The sequence below is a fragment of the Octopus bimaculoides genome, chromosome 1, assembly GCF_046866305.1.
Source record: "Octopus bimaculoides isolate indiv1 chromosome 1, ASM4686630v1, whole genome shotgun sequence".
Lineage (NCBI taxonomy): Eukaryota > Metazoa > Mollusca > Cephalopoda > Octopoda > Octopodidae > Octopus > Octopus bimaculoides.
Window position 1 is genome coordinate 158929500 of NC_142928.1, and position 21339 is coordinate 158950838.

General features: G+C 35.1%; 1 protein-coding gene across 1 annotated transcript in view; it reads right to left on the reverse strand.

Moving 5' to 3' along the window:
- Positions 1–21339, reverse strand: part of LOC106871411 (protein disulfide-isomerase TMX3) — a 115045-nt gene that overhangs the window by 93464 nt on the left and 242 nt on the right. The window contains exons 2-3 of the mRNA XM_014917836.3: positions 21267–21312; positions 3046–3085 (exon numbers count right to left, since the gene is read on the reverse strand). Of these exons, the coding sequence (XP_014773322.1) occupies positions 3046–3085; positions 21267–21312 (86 nt within the window). The remainder of the gene's footprint in view (positions 1–3045; positions 3086–21266; positions 21313–21339) is intronic.

Below are 21339 nucleotides of genomic sequence, written 5' to 3' on the forward strand. Positions count from 1 at the left end.
ACTGAAACTTTTCAAGTATCATTATTTCTTCTTGTTTTTGTTTGTTTGTTTTTTTTTAATGTACGGATGGAATAGTTTTTGTTGTCGAAATTATTTAATGTCTGCTAGAATGGTGGGAAAAGTTCTTCAGATGTTGGGCCTCACAGAGGAGATGATAAAGGATCAAGACCTCCAGCAGTGTGCTGTGCTTGAGAAGACACATCAAGCTAAGTAAAACTGTGACTGTCCATACATACGGGTATATCCTTTACTTCCCCTCTCAGTCAAGAGGCTGTTGCCTTGAGGACTCACAGGTCCTGGTGTCACATAAAATGCACTTGTGTAAAAGCACCCAGGCCAGCATCACATAAAAGTGCCAGTGCCACATAAAAAGTACTCAGCGCACTATGTGAAGCCATTGGCATTAGGAAAGGCATCCAGCCATAGAAACCATGCCAAAACAGACAACTGGATTCTGGACAGCTGGCCATCTCCTGTCAAACCATCCAACCCATGCCAACATGGAAAGCAGATGGAAAAGGAAAATGATGAGAGTAGTATGGAATGAGTGAATTGGGCATGGTTGTTGGATACTGACAATTTGGCACGGTTGACTTGACACTGAACTTGTTTTAGTGACAGTATATTTTGGCACTCCAGGCACACAGACAACACACACACTTATACACATGCATGCGCAGAGATAACACATACAGACATAACTAGATGTTCACATGCATAAAGTGAAAAGGAGAGAACAAGAGAAACATCAACACATCTGATATAAATCAGCATGGAATCATCAATACCAAATAGGGAATGCCAAAACAGCTGTGCCAAAACATCTCATACTAAGTTGTACTTGTGTTAAGGCATATTGTAACAAGAAGAGTTATATACCTTAGTCACAAGCACAACAAAGTTAGGTTCCTTGCAATGTTAAGGTTTGAATTTGTGACTCTTGTAGTTCTGGGTTCAATCCTACTAAATAGCACATTAGGAAAGTGTCTTCTATGGTAACCTTGGTGTGAGAAACTATGCAGAAGACTATCATGTATGCAAATATGTACATGTGTGTACCCATGTCGAGGTTATGTCAAAATGAAATATAACCCTAGCAATTCAACAAATAGATGTTGATAATATAAGTACTTGACTGAACTAAATTTGGTTTCAATGCTATTAGACTAAAAGCCTTAGAGGTTTAAATTAAATGACTGAGACCATTAAAAAATAAAATCTAAGAATAAAATAATATATAATGGGTTGTCAGTTGATGCACAATTTAAATTTTTTGTAAATATAATCATTATTATATTTACAAGAGAAAAATTCAAACAATGATTGTTCTAAAGACTAATGCAAGACACCCACACAGATTATCAGTGAATTAGAAGCAGAATAATGAAAACATAATAATAAAATACAAGTAAAGCAGAGTAAAATAAAAATGAAAAGTTTCAAAATACAGGTCTGGTGCAGATATTAATTAATGAAGTAATGCTCTAAACATTAATATTGATTAAATTGATCACAATTCTTCTCAGTCATCAATGAATGCAACTACAGTCCATTGTATGATACAATAAAAATCTGTACCAGTATCCACTAACCATCAGCAGTTTTTCAAATAACTTTGACAAAACAGACTGATAAAGCTTTTCTCTCTCTTCCTCACTTTCTCTCACTCTGCCTTTTTCCACATTGTTGATACATATGTGAAGGCACATGGCTCAGTGGTTAGAGCATTGAGTTCATAATCATGAGGTAGTGAGTTCAATTCCCTGACCAGGCTGTGTGTTGTGTTCTTGAGCAAGACACTTTATTTCACATTGCTCCAGTTAATTCAGCTGTAAAAATGAGTTGTGATGTCACTGATGCCAAGCTGTATTGGCCTTTGCCTTTCCCTTGGTTAATATCGGGAGGCAGATATGCATGGGTGACTGCTGGTCTTTCATAAACAACCTTGCTTGGACTTGTGCCTCGAAGGGGAACTTTCTAAGTGCAATCCCATGGTCATTCATGACTGAAGGGAGTCTATACCCTTTACCCTGATACATACAAAATACACTACATGCATTCCTTGCATTGCCTAATGGTTAGGATCTTGTCCTCACAACCATAAGGTCATGGGTTCAATTCCTGGACCAAGTGATGTATTGTGTCCTTGAGCAAGACTCTTCATTCTTCGATGCTCCAGTCTAATCTATTGAAACTAAGCACCAATCAAATGTTGATGCAGCTGTCTTTCTCTGCAGCTGCTCACATCTTCAATATTTTGCTGGGTCAAGGATAGTAGAGCCAAGAGTATGTGTATGTCTACCTGCAACTATATAAACACCTAAAACAACCAGTGAGAACATAGTATTTGCTACCTAGTCATAACCCAATTGGTGAGTGATGGCTGTATTTCTTTACAAACATCCTCAGATATATCTTTGGAAGTGTAAATATATAAACTTCACACGCTTCTTTCTATTGCTTTTTAGTTATTTCCCAGAGACGAATATGAACATAACCAATCGATACAACTCAGAACTAACAATACAGTATAGTATGAATGTTATTGCTGTTCTGCCAGGTGACGTAAATTAATACTGTATTTAATATTTAAGAAAGACCGATTTATCTTCGGAAATGACGTAAGTCAAAATTACCTAACCATTGGTATATGTGTATGTGTGTGTGTGTGTGTATATATATATATATATATATATATATATATATTATATATATACAACAGACTTCTTTCAGTTACTGTCTACATCTAGTCACAAGGTTTGTCAGCCTAGGGCTATAGCAGAAGACACTTGCCTAAGATGCTCATGAAGGGACTGAACCCAGAACCATGTGGTTGGGAAACAAACTTCTTACCACACTGCCTCACTTGTGCCTATTAAACATATGACATTTTCTTTTGTCCAGCTGTTTACAAAATGCCTAGAATTAACCAGAAAACTTTTAGACAATCAAATCACAGCTATATTCATAAAAATTCGTAAAGATTTTATTTACAGTTAGAGCACTTTATAAAATGAAAATTAAATTTAAAAAAAATCATCTTACCTCTACTAGCCATAATCCTTCTTTTCGCTGTTCCAGAAAACTAAAATAAAATTTTAAACATTTCAAAAGTAATTTTTTTATACAAGTGATGATGTAGTATAACTAATTATCTTCCATGACAATTTAATAATTGAATAATGGTATTAGAATAACAGGATTAGCCTATTTTATATTTATTGATAGATTTAATACGCACTAATCTTTTCATGAACTACAATGACTCATCATGCTCACACTTACCGCTCATCTTCATAGCATGAAAACAATGGATCAAAAGAATCTCTTCGGGACAACATGCTACTCTAGACAGATATCTATTTTCTATAGTTAAGCCAAGACATTATCATTTATGCCAGGCACAAGCAAAATGTGGTTTTGAGTTCAGACCCACTGTGTGGCATTTTGGACAAGTGTTTTATACTATAGCTCTAGGCTGACCAAAGCCTAGTAAGTGCATTTAGTGGTTAGAACCTGAAGCAAGCCCATCATATTATGTGAGAGAGAGAGAGAGTGTGTGTGTGTGTGTGCGTGCGCGCATGTGTGTGTGTGTGCACGCATGTGTGTGTGTGTGTGTGTGTGTGTGTGGCAAGATAAGATTTTTGGAGCTTCTTTGTCTTGACATCATGTTATAGTTGTAAACAAGTGTCATCACGATACAAACTGTGTCCTTTGCTTCCAATCTCCTGTGAAAATGTGTCCAGCCATGGAGTTGGTGACAGGAAAGGCATCCAACCCATGCAAGCACAGAAAAGTGGACACTAAAACAATGATGATGATGATTGCTGTTACTAGTCTTTTACTGTATTTGATAATGTTATTGTTTACTCCATTTCTGCCCTGACACAGTAAATATTTCAGCATTCTGACTACAACTATACCATTCTTTTTGGGTTTTTTTTCAAAAATAGTGTATTGAGGATTGCATTATCTAACATGGCTTTTTAACTACTATTCTCAGCAAGGTGAATTAAACACATAAAGTCTCATGGAGGATAGAGAAGTTTGAAACTGTACCCCTCTATCTTTCATGGAGTAATGTCAACTGATTTGTAGTCTCAGGTCTGTTTGACATATAAGTTTTTATTCCAATCTTTAGGACTTTTCCTTTATTTTGGTGGGGAATGTTAAAATAAGACTTTTGCAGAACTTAATATGTATCTGATGGTAAAACGACACTGAATGAAAGCATCCTTTTCAAGAGTTGATATGGTATTCAATCCAACAAACATTAATTTTACTAAAATTACTATATGTAAATAGCAGACTAGACAAATTTATAAAAACAGCAAAGCTTTGAGTGAGATGTAAGAGAAACTGTTATTCTTTATGAATGTTTTAAACTTCCACTTGAAGAGGATCTTAACTAGAAGCAATAATTCAGCTGGCTGAAATTCAACATCACACTTTGTTCTTATGTTATGAATCTTCTTAAGGTCTTTGTCAGTTGTTTGAAGATTACCAACTGAAAAAGAAAACTGCCAGCTGAGAAAGAAAGAATGCATGACTGTTCAGTATAAATCTTGCATCTTACAGATAAATAATGCTAGGATTGGCATCCTCCTGTGCTCAGACAATTCAGATGTCAATGCATCAGATGATTAATAGGTTATAGTTTAGTAGTGTTCAGAATTAAATTATACTTTTAAATGGGTATGTGAAAACAAATCATATATTTATTATACACATATACACTTTGTGTATGTATTAATAAAAAATAAAGAAAATAAAGAGATTAAAAGGAAAGAAAGAAAGAAAGAAGAAAAATTTTATTCAGAATATGAATTAATAGCCTATATAGCAAGCATCCATAACATTGACTCACAAGCCAAACCTAGTCTACTTACTCTAATTAAGGATAACAATTATTGAAATGTTAGCTGAAGCCAATGTGATTAGATAATTCATCTATAATTTCAAGCTATAAGGAGAGTGAAGAAAGCATACAATTTACTAAAGATTTAACGAAAGTATCTGCCAAGTGCTTTTAACATAAAGATATTTAAGAGATAATGAATGCATTAAAATAATAAAAAGAAAATAAAGAGTGCCTGGCAGATTTACAGCATCAAAACAATAAGCACAACTATGTAGATAGGTCTAATATAAAGCAAAAATCACTTTAAGTTTTTAGAAGATTCTTCTCAGAAAGCTGTATCAAAGAATGTACCATAATTTAAAGAGTATTGTAATTTGCTTGAAGAATTGCAAAATATGTAGAAAATCAAACTGTTATAGAAGGCAATAACCACAGACAGAACATAAAACATTAAAAAAAATAATAAAGGTATTGAACAGTTACCTTAGAAATATTTCAATACCTCTCTTTGTATTATTAACTTTTATATTTAATGTTCTATCTACACTGCTATCATTTCTGTTTTGTAACATGTCCCACCCATGCCAGCAAGGAAGGTGGATGTTAAACAATGATGATGATGATGATGATGATGATAATGGTGATATTTCATTTTGAAACTTAATTAAAATAGGCCAATACAATAAAATTTTCCTTAAACTGAGCTAGACTTAATCAGAAATATCTATACCAAAACTAAAGATTAAATCACAAATGCCACCTGCTTGTATAACTCCACTGATATTCACCTCTAAAAATAAGAATACAAAGGAAATACATAGAAATGAAGTAATTCCGTTAATAAATAATTATATCTTTTTAATTTTCTTTTTCTATTTCTTACTGTTTTAATTATTTTTCGTACACAACTAACCTTTCTCATATTTTCCAATCTTGATTTCAAAAATGTAAAAGAAAAAGTAATAAAAGAAGCATAATCAATAACGAGAGCACAGAAAATACAAAGGAAAGTATATATCAATGCCGTTAATGTCTTGGAAAATAGCCAAACGGCAGAAATAATGGTTGCATTGATATTCAGTAATTGTTGGTCTTCATGAAAAATGTTTAAAAAACTGTATATCATTATAGATGGCTAATAACCTTAATCTTAAAGATTGCACTCAATAAAGACAAAATATTTATTAAAATCTATATTTTCTTTGTGCTTTCATTTTCAAAGAAATTCAAATTAAACTCAGCCCTACATAATCAGGTCTTTCTAAGGTAGTTCAAAAAAGGCTATGAAGACCACTATCATACTTACACGTACCAATAAAAAGAAGTGTTAAAGAAAGTTTAAGAAAAAAATTACAAATTGTCAACTAATAAGAAAGAAAAAAGACAGCGCATTTCTGTTCAATAAAAACAGTTAATATTATGAGATTAATAAAGGCAGTGAGCTAGCAGAATTGTAAGAATGTCAGACTAAATGCTTAGCAATATTTCATCAGTCTGTACATTCTAAGTTCAAATTCCACCAAGGTCCACTTTGTCTTTTATCAGAGTCAATAAAATAAGCACCAGCTGAACACTGGGGTTGATGTAATCAACCTACACCCCAACCCACCCCTGAAATTGCTGGTCTTGTGTCAAAATTTGAAATCAATATTATGGGATTAATAATTCATGAAGAGAATTTAGATATAACAATACAAGAAACATTTGCTTCACAAACAAATAACAACACATAACTGAAAATTCAATATAGAATATATGAAAATAGTCTCCTTAACAGTTAAGGAGCACTCCAACTCATCACCAAGTTATAATTATTCATGTCTCCATAACTACCTGACAGCTCGCTCACATAACTTGAGCATATGGTGTGTGTGTGTGTGTGTGTGTGTGTGTGTGTGTGTGTGACTGTGTGTGAATGTGTGTGTGTGACTGTGTGTGTTTCTACAAATGGATGGATAGATCAAAATAACAAACTGAGTTTATTAATAACAAGTTTCGTATCTCACCTAGAACATTATGTAATGCTCATATCTTCACATCTCCCCCACAGAATATTTCTCCTAGAGACACTTTCACCACAAGTATTACACCATTATTCAACATCAACATAGGTTCTCTATAAACTAGAAGCACCATCACCTTCATTTGTTTCAAGTGGTTCATATTTAGGTTTGATTTAGTCCACATGAGTCAAAAATACCATCAGATTCCTTATAAGAACAGCAGTGTTGTTTCCATTTGGCAACAGAAAGCTTGCAATTTCTGATATCAAACTATTAGTTTTTATAAAACAGCTACTCATCAAAAGAACTTGTGCACCCTTGATCAGGATGTGATCAGGAGTGTACAAGTTTGATGCCTCATCAATGCTGAAGGACTCTGCAGCTTATTAGCATGAGGAATACTACAATAACTGAGCATTAATTGGAAAAAATTACTCTAATTTTTCTCTCTGGGAGGATATCACAAACTTTATTTAACTGTTTGAACTATTTGTTCTGCAATTTCATTGTTTGTGGGTGATTGGGGGGGGGGGGGAGTTTGAGGTCAGAGATTATCATCATGAAATTTTGGGGAACTATGACACCAAAACCTTCAGCAGACTTTTGAAAGCGGTCTCCTTATCAAAACCATGAATAATCACTAGTAGCAGCAATCCACTACCACTAACAAGGGCACAATCTCTGAGTACAGGATTCCAGGGATCTAATTCCTTTGTTCTTTTAAAAATGATTTATCACTTCACATTTAGAACATCTAAGTATGTAGTCCTCAACATCACAAGAAAAACCAGGTCACCATCATTACAACCAAGAAAATCATTAAAAACTTCAAGCTTTAATTATCTGTCACCTAGATACTTAAGGCAGAACAAGTAAGATCAAAAGTGCAAACGATGCCATTTCCAGAGTACAAGGTCTTTCAGCAGTGAGACTGAACCTGAAAGGAGACTTAACTTCTTATACAACCACACCTGCACACACACACACACACACACACACACACACACACATATGAAAGCATAAATTTCACACACAGTTCATACTTTAAAACAGCTGCTGAATATGCTGCTCTTAAAGACTGTTTTAGCCATCATCGTTTAACGTCCGCTTTCCATGCTAGCATGGGTTGGACAATTTGACTGAGGATTGGTGATCCAGATGGCTACACCAGGCTCCAATCTGATTTGGCAGAGTTTCTACAGTTGGATGCCCTTCCTAACGCCAATCACTCCAAGAGTGTAGTGGGTGCTTTTACATGCCACCGGCACGAAGGCCAATCAGACGGTACTGGCAACAGCCACGCTCAAAATGGTGTATTTTACATGCCACCTGCACAAGAGCCAGTCCAGCGACACTGGCAACGACCTCACTTGAATGACTTTTCACATGCCACCGGCACAAGTGTCAGGAACGCGAAGCTGCGGCACAAGTGCTGGTAACGATCACACTCGAAAGGTGGTGCCACGCAAATCAGCCCCACTTGGATTTATTGCAAGTTGAAGTTTAACGACCTGGTAAGAGATAGCAGTAAAGATGGGCAATGATGAGAGTGGTAAACGTCATTGGAGAATGATGGTTAACAGCAAAGAAGGATGGCAGGTACTGTGAAGGATGGGAGGTAGAGTAATAAAGGAAAAAAATAGAGGTGATAGAACAGAGACAGGTCAAATGCCACTTTTCACTAAGCAGGCAGTATGGTAGTAAATAGGAAAAAAGGTAAGTAAGAGATAAGAGGGTAACAGAAGGAGCATTCAACTGGAATATAATGGGCAAAAGAGTGATGTGGATGTATTGTTCATCCACTAACATTTTAAGGACCACTTTACAATGCTTGTACTGGTGGATTGGTGTTTTCCAGCACCAACTGTTACCACTTATCATAGTTAATAGCCATTTCCTTCATGAGGTTCAACCGGGGGTAGCAGAGACTACTATTAAGTATCTAGAAATAAAAGAAGACAATCAGGAATATTTAACAAAGAGAAAAGCAAAAAGTAAGAGGTTTTCACATGTTTTGCAGCATGAAGATCAGAGGAATGAGTGTACCAGACCAATGACATTGGCAAGAAGTGTGAACAATATGATATTAGTACACTTACTCTTACTGACGCCAAAAAGAAAGAGGCATAAAAGTATTGGGTCATCCTATAAATGATGTGGTTTTTTCAAAAGCATGAACTAAAAGATGTTATCTGTTTGGTCGGATATGAAAGGTTTAGGCCACTTTGAACTTTTAAACCCAAACCAAACGATAACAAAGAAGATCTACTGCAAGCAGCTTGAGCGGCTTAAGTCAGCACTAGAAGAAAAACGACTATCTTTAGTTTCAAAACAGGTGTTCTTCCATCAGAATAATGCTCAGCCACATAGAACAAGGATGACATTCCAAAGGGCTAGAGCAGTTTGAATGGGAAACAATGCCCCACCCACCATATTCACTGAACATTGCCCCATCTTATTATCATTTATTCCGCAGTCTTCAAAATCATTTGGACAGAAAAAATATGAATTCTGTAGATGAAGTCAGAACTGTAGTGGATGAGTATTTTTTTGTCATGGACAAGTGAATTTTGGAAGAGGGTCCTTGCAAGTCTACCAGATAGATGCAAGAGCATTGTAGAAAATGTGTTTCTCTTAATTCTGAAAAATAAAAGAACTATGAAAAATCCACCTTTATGAGATGACTGATACTATCACAAGAGGTTAGGAAATGAGGAGAATGAATGGAAGGGAGACCAGTCACAAAAGCTAATAATAGCATAGTCACAAGCAGAATTAAAAATATGAAGGCAGAGAAGGCAGCTGAACAATCAAGTGTTAGAGAAGTGCGTAGTTAATCACATAATACAAAAAGATGACTAAAGTAGGAAGGAAGACAGGATTCTGCTATCATCAGGGAAAGAGACATGCTTGGCTTACAGTTTCTTCAGTGTAAACTATGGACACACAAATGGTATCACAAGCAAGCTGATAGAGAGAAATTAGATGGACAGGAGTAGTTAGCAGTAAAAGTACCCATGAAATAAATTTCTTTATATGCTTAAAGACTTACCAGAAGTCTTTTGCTAACTAAGTGACCAAAGTAGTAAACGTGAGAGTCCCAAAAGCAAAGTAGCCAGAGTAAGAATGTCATCAAAGTTCACGTGCGAGTAACAAAGACCTTTTCTCCCAGATTGTGTGCAGCATAGATTATATCTTTTGAGTTTGATCCAGAATTAAGACAGTGCTTCTTTACAGTGTTATATACATAGACTGTCGTACAAGAATTTTAAATGAAATATAATTGCTCTATATGGTCACTCAAACTGCTACAAAGTAGCAGTCAAATATCACTCAAATTGCACCTTATCTTCTTGAAAGGAGATATACAATACAAGTTTTTTTTTATTTCTACAGATATTCTTTAGAACTTATAGCCAGCACTGATTTTTGTTACTATGATTTGTATTGAGACGTCAGATGTAAAGGAACAATGTGATGAGAGACAAAAGTGGGTAATGAGTGTATATGTCCTATTTCAAGGGTTGTTGCCCCTTCTTCAGCACTCATCTAACCCACTATTACCTCCGACCACATTGTTTATATAGCCACCGCATGCAGTGGTGTTAAGTTATCAGATATACCAATTTACATATTAGACGCATTCCTAGGGCTGGTATGTAAACATTTAAGATTTGTAGGGATGTGGTACTTCGTTATGCAAACACTATATACTATAATATACTGCTAACTGGACCCGTGAAAAATTCATGGTAAACAAAAAAATGTAAGCATCTGTAAACAGTGTACTGATGCCATGAGAAAAGTTTGTATATTATGACCATCTGTCTTTATGTTCTCAGTTCAAATTCTGCTGAGGTCAACTTTGTCTTTCGTCCTTTCGGGGTTGATAAATTAAGTAGCAGTTGTGTACTGTGGTTGATCTAATCAACTGGCCCCTCCCCACAAAAAATTCAGGCCGAGGAAAGTATATTGTGACAGTTACAGAATATAGAAAGTAATGTAACACCAATGGCTATATAATCCAACCAAAATATCTCAGTTACACAAATGTAAACAGAATTACTATTTAAACTTAAAATACATCATACATATTCAACGAACCTTAATGTACAAATTGAAATGCAAAAGAATGAAATAATAAATGGATTTATGAATGCAAGTTTGGTAACTGTGTTTATTTCCACAACACTACATTTACTATTACAAACGTGTTTTAACTAACCTAAACTACACAACACACACACACAAATACATTCATATATATATATATATGTCTCGAGTTGTAGCTGTAATTGAAAGGGGCCGGCCTTGTCATAATCTGTGTGAGGCTGAATCTCCCTGAGAACTACGTTAATGTTATGCATGTCTGTGGAGTACTCAGCCATTTGTTTCATTTTATCCTCATGTGGTAATGAAAAGTTAAATTGACATCCAATATTTGCTGTATATATCTATGTATGAACTTTTCTTTGGATTTATGTATTTACTGTCTCTCTCACTTCCTCTTCTCCCCCCACTTTTGATTTAACAATGTGTATATGTATCTATATGTCTACTTCTCTTGTGATGTAATAAACATTTAAAAACACAAAACAAACACCGTCACTACTCACTGTCTCTTTCACTCTTATTTTCTCTCTCTCTCTTTCTTTCTCTCTTACATCCTCTCTAAAACATTTAAAAACACAAAATAAACGCCATCACCACTCACTGTCTCTTTCTCTCTTACTTCTTTCCTGAAACATTTAAAAACACAAAATGAACACCATTACCACTCACTGTCTCTATTGCTCTCTTTCTCTCTCACTTTTCTTTCTCACTCACTCTCTTTCTTTCTCTCTTACGTCCTCTCTGAATCATTTAAAAACACAGAATGAATGCCTTCACCACTCACTGTCTCTTTCACTCTCTCTCACTTCTTCTCTCTCACTTTGCCACTTCTTTGAAGTAAGTGTGACGCACACAACAGGTACGTACAAAAACAAAAAGTGTATTAATATTATTGATAGCATAGTATATTATAGTATAGGACTAAGCAACAAGTACTGAAGAACAACCTCCGGAAGCTGAACCTTTCAGGTGAGATGACAAAAGATCAAGATACCTGGCACCTGGCCATACTCAAGAAGACCTGTACTCCACAGCAAAGTGCTAAGACCAATCCTTCTGGTGGTGTAAAGCACTTGTGGTGGTGCCACATAAAAGCACTCATGCAAAAGTGCCTGTGCAGTGCCCTGTAAAAGCACCCAGGACACTGTGTAAAGTGGTTGGTGTTAGGAAGGGCATGCAGCCGTAGAAATCATGCCAAATCAGACTGGAGTCTGGTGCAGCCATCTAGCTTGCCAGTTCTGGTCACACCACCCAATCCATGCTAGCATGGACAACAGATGTTAAATGATGATGATGATGATGATGATGATGATGATGATGAACAACTGTGCCAACAAAAACCATCTTGCTCATACAATCATGAAAACTAAACAAGAAACAGCAAAAGAAAAATTAATTTGGGACAAAATAATGACAGAAACAAAGTTTAATCCATAAGTCAGAGTTATGTAACTTCCATGACACCAGTTTATCTCAAACGTCACAGGAATTTAACACCTTGTCATGCAGTGAGATGACTCAAGCTTCAAGGCAAGAAAACATTAAAACTGAAAATATGGTGCAATAAAACACTGAGCTACCATTGACATTTTTATGTAGAACTCAAAGGATAGACTGGAATTGTTTCTCATTGTATTCTTCAGCTTCGTGGCAAGATTTAAGCTTAACACTACAAACTAATGAAACATTTGTCAATCACATAGCATCTACTTACAGTAACATCAGTCAAACACATAGCATCTACTTACAATCAATCACATAGCATCTACTACAGTAACATCTGCTTACAGTAATGAAATTCATGTCTCAGGTTACATGAATTGAGCAAGAGAGTTAAGTATTTTTCACTAAAAATAGAGGGTAATGTTAATGATTGCATGTGAACTGTCAACCTTTGAGTTAGTTGGCCAGTCTCCTAACAAGTTTGCCTTCTGTAATTCTCTAACAGTAGAGAGAGGGGACTTAACACTGGATAAAGAAAATGAAAAAATAATAAAGCTATGACTGAAAGGCATAAAAACACATGTCAAAGCTACAAAGAGAATAATAGTAAGTATTGAATATCATACAACATTGATTACAAACTGATGCCAAAATTAGTGTCGGTTTGATGATGGAGATAATGGTGGGAGTAATGATGAGTATGATGATTATGATGACAATAATGTTGATGAAGCTATTATTATCAGGACATGAATACAGGCATCAACTATTTTATAAGAGGGAAAGGGCAAATAAAACATGCTGATTGGAGGAAGTGTTTGGCAAAATTATATATTTGCATGTGTGAGATATAGGGAGTAAGATTCATATAACTTACCTGTGTGTGTGTGTGTGTGTGTGTGTGTGTGTGTGTGTGCGTGTATGAGTATGTGTGCGTGCGTGCATGTGTGAACACACACATGCATGGAAACTGCAGCCAAATTTACTGTTGGTTTGATAATGAAGATGATGATGGAGATTGTTAATTGAAGCTAAGAAGTGGGTGATATCAGATATTGAATCTGATATAGTGTACAAACTGCTAGCTTTAATGTTGGATTAATACAGGTCATCAGAAAGTAATGCACCATTAATAGATTTAATTTTTGTCTAAAAAAAAAAAAAAAAAATCAATATTTGGCACCCTCTATGAAAAACTGATTACAACTATCTACATTGATAATTTGATTAAAAAAAAAAAACACATCAAGTTATATCTTGGTTTCATATTTATCACCTGCTGCTGCATTTCCTTTTGCCTGAGGCTATATTTACTACTATTACTATTACCACCATCACTGCCACTATAAGACTATAAGGCCAGCTTCACAATTTTCAATTTTCTTCTCTAGTCTAAATAAATAAAAGCTATAAGAGCATCAGCAATATGGGATGCAGGTATGTTTGCAATCAAAGAATTGTAACTATTCCTACCTAGTCAACACTTTGTGCATTACATCAGGAATAAAGAAACTATAGAGGTAACAATATTCCAGTCACAGATGTGATCTCTTGCTTACAGTAATGAGAGGCCCACTATCTGTAGTTCCAAAAAATCTGAGTCTTAAATTATACTGAATTTGGATTATAATGAGAGATAGTTGCACCAAACAACCAACCTCATTCTCTTTCTGGTCATTAGCAAGGCAGGGTGACTGGAGGTATAATAGGGATGTCATGGAGTAACTAGAGCAATCAGCACATCTTACTCTGTTCTAAGATACATGTTCCACAGCCTTTCTACTTATTGAAACTTGACTCCCTATTGATAGATTTCTTTCTCCTACACGATCCACTAAAAATCCAGTCTTCTCATGTGTGGGACAAGACCTTTAAAAAAATGGTACCAAGAGTTCAAAACTCATCAGCTATTCTCAAATTAGTTTAGCATATCAATTAATGTCTTTGAATAGGAGGGCAGTCTACTGTGAGATGCGGAGAATTAGTGGAGTTACATATAAGAAGTGGATACCAGGTGGAAGCTATGACAAAGGAACTGTCCTGAAAAAGAATTGGTAGGACCCCTTACCAAATCCTTTGGTAAAAGAGTCCTGCCAATTTATCTTCGGTTTATGTAGTATTAAATAAACGAAAAATAAATTTCTCATTGAATATATTTGGCTTGTTGCAAATTGCTTTCTCATGGAAATCTACAAGAGGCCAAAAATTTGAACTTAGCATTGCTAAGTAACAAATTATTCCTTAGTTTTACACAGCAGATGCTTTTCTTTTCATTTTGATAAAATTATACTATCCACGCCTGGTGTTGCCATCCGGTTTCACCAGTCCTCAGTCAAATCGTCCAACCCATGCTAGCATGGAAAGCGGACGTTAAACGATGATGATGATGATGATGACATCACTTACAAATAAGTGGACAGGGTATTTTCATTCGATGCAGTGCTTGTGACAGAATATGAACTGTTGATCAGTTGGCTGGTTGCCTGATGGTCTATTGATTCAGTTATCTATGATCTTTAGGAGCAATCTGTATCAAAAATGAAGTTGAAAGCAAAGCAAGGACGTTATTATCAGAGCTATCAAGAATAAATGAAGATAAGCCAATGAAGGAATTTCTATGTAGTCATTCAAGCTGTTAGAAATAGCAGCTAAATTTCTTTTAAATTGTACCATACCTCTATCTCAAAAGAGGAAAGACACATTAGATAATGTAGTCATAGATAACACTATACTTGCAAAAAAACAAATGGTCAAAGCTGGAACAACCCTGGTCATACATCTGCTCAGTTGGAGATGACCTGGGGTTAAAACATAAACAACTAGCTGGATTTGGAAAAGATGTTTTACTAAAGTTTTGAGAAATACACCTAATAAGGTAATGAAAATTTTATTTTTTATTGTGTATCTGAGTTTTATCTCTTTGAAACCATTTTAAAATATAGCAAAAGCCTGTCAGTTGATGTTATGAGCAGATATTTCCAAACTTTGAATATTTTTTTTTTTTTAAACTTGTACAGTGATATCACATTTCTTCTGAATACATTATGGTTTGCTGTGTTACTAACTGACCCTTTGGAGTGCGAGAAGAACATACAAAGGATGATTACTTTATATTTTAGTTATTTTAAAATGGAGTCTTGTCTGAATGTCGTTGCCATAGTGAGTCAACACATTTGTGGTCTTGTAAATGGAATGAAGGGAGTGAAGACAGAATGAGCAGATAGAAGCAGAGATCAGGAAGTAAAATCTGCATCTAAAAGTACAGAACTCAAAAAAGTCTTTGCGATGAAAGCAAATTTGAGATGTGACAAGAAAATTTTAATTGGTGTAAGTTGTAGTAAAGGTACCGTTTGCACACAAATTATGGCCATGCAAGTAGATTAGGTGAACTAGCAGAGATTATGAATTCTTCAACTAAGTGTATTGAAAGCAAGTTGTTGATAAAGGAATAACAATAATAATAATAATCTTTTCTACTACAGGCACAAGGCCTATAATTTTGAGGAGGGGGATAGTCAATTACATTGACCCCAGTACTCAACTGGTACTTACTTTATCAACCCCAAAAGGGTGAAGGGCAAAGTCAACCTCGGCAGAATTTGAACTCAGAACAGAAGTCTGATGAAATATCATTAAGCATTTCACCTGGCATGCTAACGATTCTGCCAGCTCACAGCCTTGATAATAATAATAATCCCTTGTACTAAAGGCATAAGGCCTGAATAATTGTGGGTGGGGGGACTAGTTGATTACATCAATCTCAGTGCTTCACTGGTAATTAATTCATTGACCCCCAAAAGGATGAAAGGCAAAGTTGACCTCAGCAGAATTTGAACTCAGAACACAGCAGCAGGTGAAATACCGCTAAGCATTTCGCCTGGCGTGCTAACAATTCTGCCAGCTTGCTGCCTTAATAATAATAATGATAATAATAATAATAATCATTAACTTTTCTACTATAGGCACAATGCCTGAAATTTGGGGGAAAGGGTAAAAGGCAAAACCAACCTTAGCAGCATTTGAACTCAGAATGTAAAGTCAGAAAAAATGCCATGAAGCATTTTGTCCAGCATGCTTACAATTCTGCCAGCTCACTGTCTTAATAATGATGGTTTCAAATTTTGGCACAAAGCCAGCAATTTCAGGAGAGAGGGTAAGTTGATTACATCAAATCCAGTGCTCTACTGATACTTATTTTATCAACCCCAAACACTGAAAGGCAAAGTCAGCTTTAGTGGCATTTGAACTCACAACATAAAGCCAGAAAAAATGCAGGAAAGCATTTGTCCAGCATGCTTACAATTTTGCCAGGTCACCATAATAATAATAATCCTTTCTATTATAGGCACAAAACCTGAAATTTGGTGGAGGAGATGGTCAATTACACCAACTCCAGTACTCAACTGGTACTTAATTTATCAATCCTGAAAGGATCAAAGGTAAAGACTTCAGTGGAATTTGAACTCAGAATGTAGCAACAGGTGAAATACCACTAAGCATTTCATCCAGCATGTTAACGATTCTGCCAGCTCACTGCCCTAATAATAATGCTATATAGTTGATGTTGCATGCTCCTTTGACCCATGAATAGTCAAGAAGGAAAGAGAAAAGGTATATAAATACAACCGTCTTAAGTACAAAATAGCCCGGCTATGGAAACTGAAGAAGGTGAAGATAGTACCAATTATTGCTGGGTTCTTGAGAACAGTATCAGAAGATATCAAGGAGAATATAAAAGAAATTGGAATAGAGTACTCAGTAGAACTGTTGCAAAAGGTTTGCCTCCTTTGCATGACCAGAATAATCAGGAAAGTATTAGATAGCTGAAAAGAACGGATAGCATGGTACCATAGGCTGCAGGTAGCAAGCCCATTACACATGTAAAACTCCAGGAACTCCAACAAAACCTGTGATAAAGAGAAATAATAATAATGGTTTCAAATTTTGGCAGCACTTCTGGGGGGGGGGGGGTTAGGTCGATTATATTGAGCCCAATGTTTAACTGGTACTTATTTTATTGACCTCAAAAGGATGAAAGGTGAAGTCAGTCTTGGCAGAATTTGAACTCAGAACTTAAGGATGAACAATAATAATATGTCAGCAAGCCCATACTTGAAACTGAAGGTGATGATAGTAGTAGTGGCCCAAGAACCACTGTGAGGATTCAACTACATACTCTCCCTTTTTCCACTACCCAAGTATGATGAGAATGGCAACAAGCATTCATCACTGCTTTAATATTACTTTTTCCATACAGGCATATGTTGGACAGTTCTGTTGTACACTGACACAGAATATAATTACACACCTCAGTCTTTCGTCATCACTTCCATGAATCCCAGTATCCTGAAATCTGACTGGAGTAGTTCTTTCCATATCTTCCATTAATATTCTCCACTGAGAGGACTCTTCACCCATTGATAAGCATCCATACTAGTGAAGTTGTCTCAGCTCACCTGCATTCTGTCTGTTAGTCTATCAAAGATCTCGCAGCATATGATATGTACCAATTTATTACAGTGCTCATTAAGTTGCTAATATTATTATATTGAGCAAAATATTTTTAAGACTGATCAAGGTGAGGTTAATATATGAAATATCAAATAACCTTTCTAAAGAGATCTTTCCACCCTCTCAAATACTTCCCCACTTCTTGTTTTGCAAGTTACTTGGCAACCCCATTAGTACCTGTAGTACAAGGAAAGCACCCAGAACACACTGTAAAATGGTTGGCATTAGGAAAGGCATCCAGCTGTAGAAACCATGCCAGAACTGACATGGAGTATGATGCAACCCTGTGGCTCACCAAATCCTGTCAATTCATGTCAGTACAGCAAACAGATGTTAAATGATGATGATCTTGTCATCAGAATACCACAGAACTATATAAACATAGTACATTTTATATATATTTTGAAGACCTTATGATCAAACTTATAGCTACCAGCATCGAAAACAACATATTTTACCAATTCTCTCAAATTTACCTTCATTTATAGTCCTTGTTAAATTTAGAACATATACCCAGAATAAATTATGCCCTCTTATTTGTACGTCTGTGTTCTTGTAGCTTACTTAAAAAAGAAAGGTTAGATTCCTGCCGATAGCTTCAATACTGTGTAATTAAAAGCATTGCAAAATCAGACTCTGATTACAGACAATTAACAGCCTGAATTTAGGCATTTGGCTGAGTAATAAAATTCTTTATATTATATCATTAATAATAATTAATATCATGTTTCTTATAAATTAGTCAGAAGTGGAATAGTTATTCCTAGGCTGGTGAAATCAATGCAGTTGATAACCATTTTGAACATTTGCAAATCAATGTTAAGTAAACTCCAGGGGCTTCTGTGCGGGGCAATGTGTTTTGTGTGGTGTCTGGGAGGTGAAGTACAGTGAGAATGACAGAATGAGGAATTACAATTAGGTTGAGTAGGAAGAGAAGGAATAAAGCAATTGTATAATAAATTGTAGAATAAAGCAGATGCAGTTATAGTACTGATAGAAGAAACAACAAGAGGACACTGCATTAGTGTTTGAGCTAATGATTTGCAGTGTGTTGGTGAGAAAATTGTTAATGAGTATCCCATACTTTGCTGTATGAAATACAAATTTTTCAAAAACAAAAGTAAACTGTTCAATTCAAGATCAGCTTTGCATATGTTAAAGTGTATAAGCTAGCATTCAATAAAATGTTGTACAGATTTTGTTGTACTTGGGGATGGTCATATTGCCAGTTTAGCCAATAAAAACACACGCACTGTATATTTGGTGTTCATTTGCTTCAGCTTTATATTACATTACATTACATTAATCCTATTTCAGCCTGAAATAGGATTAATGTAATGTAATGTTATATAAAGCTGAAGCAAATTAACACCAAATATACAGTGTGTGTGTGTTTTCATTGGCTAAACTGGCAATATGACCATCCCCAAGTACAACAACATCTGTTTCAACACACGATTTTACATCAAAAATCTTGCAAAACAAATATATAAACGGTTGTACAGATTATATGTATCATTGGTTAGGAGTTAGAGTTCAAGGTTAGGGGTTGTTTTAGGATTTAGGTTTAGAGTGTAGGTTAAGGGGTTATGGTTGGGATTAGGATTTAAAATATAGGATGGCTATGGTTGGAAAGCAGGAGTTCTGGTGAAATTACTTTGCACATGACTCACATCTGTAGCACATGTACCAAAACCAAAATGAATCAGACTATTTACTTTTTGTTTTGAATAATTGCTACTTCAGACAGTAAAGTACAGGATACTTATATATCAGTTGACAACTTCAATATAACAATGTAAAAGTTCCAGCATGGATGTAAGTAGTAATGGTTTGAGAGCAACATGTAAGCAGTGATGGTATTTTGTGTTGTGATTAAACAATTTCTCCAGAATCTCGGAGGATTAAGTACACATTTATTGTTACATTGGTTTATCTTAATTATTTTTATTTATTTATTTATTACTTTTGCGATATGGATAGATATTTCTACAGCAACATGTCAGTCTGTCCAAGATGATATTTTAAGAATTGTGCAAACCGACACCTCTTTTCTCTTCTTTCCTCACTCTCAGAGGGGCATAGATCTGAAAAGTTAAAACTCTGAATTTAAGGTAGATTAATTTACCGAAATATACTATCCAACGAAAAATTTTTGCCAAGACAGACTTTAATCATCTTCCTCAGGTTTACATTTTCCCCCCTTATGCAATCAAAATTGAGGGGAATGCCCAATAAAAAACATCTGCATTAAAACTGAATACAACTTTGGAGTTGGTAATCCAAACTTCATCTTCATAAATTGTTATTGTACCTTTATACAACTTCTCGGCTGTTTCAACCCTATAAAATTTGTGAACTTATGCATAAGCTATAGTAGAGAACATCGTTTTTGGTAAGGGAGATTTCTATTCAGATGTTAAACAGAACATTAATAAGATCTTTCCTGTAAATGTTTGCAGAAAGGAAAAAGAAAAACAAATGGATGGATGTAGGAATGCTAACAAAAAAGATTGAGTAGATCTTTTTCTCATTATATATTAACTAAAGATTATCTAAAAACACAAAGAGGATTGCATTACAGGTAGTTGCTGGAACTCTAGATAAATATTACTCTGTGTGTGTGTGTGTGTGTGTGTGTATTTACATGAAGTTAAATATATGTTCAGTCATAGAGTCACCAATGATTTCACATCCATATATTACTGCTCTAACTTTTAGAGTGTTCTTCTTTTTCGGATATATGATCCACTGACGATATATATAATTTGCGTATTCATTTATTGTTGAACAATTAAATACTAATGATTTTACTAGAAAAATTATAAACGATCACAATCAGCAGAACATCTTCCGTTACGATGATAGAAATACTCAAAACACGTTGTATTACTAGCACCTGGAGTGAAGAAAAAAGGCGTACTCATGAAATATACATACATGTGTATATATTTCGTTTGCGTATTTGTTTATTGTTGAACAATTAATTACTAACAATTTTTACTTAAACAAAAGATTACAATTAGCAGAATATCATCCGTAACGAATGTTACAAATACTCAAAACACGTTGTATTGCTATATTGCTAGCACCTGTACTGAAGAATAAAGGTGTACTATGAATTATATATATATACATATATATATATATATATATATATATATAACACTTGATAATAATTCGCGGATCTTATGTTTCGTTATAATAAGTAAATAACGTTAAATGTAAAAAAAAAAAAACTATTTATTGACCATAGTTAACAACAAGACGAGCAGCAACTAAATCATCTGCCTTCTTTTCGAAGACAGATCTAAGAAGTATATCAAACAACTTACTTGTAATCTAACTCAGTAACTTGAGCCAAGGCTAAGCCAACCACAACTGCAATGAAAGAAAATAGATTTAATG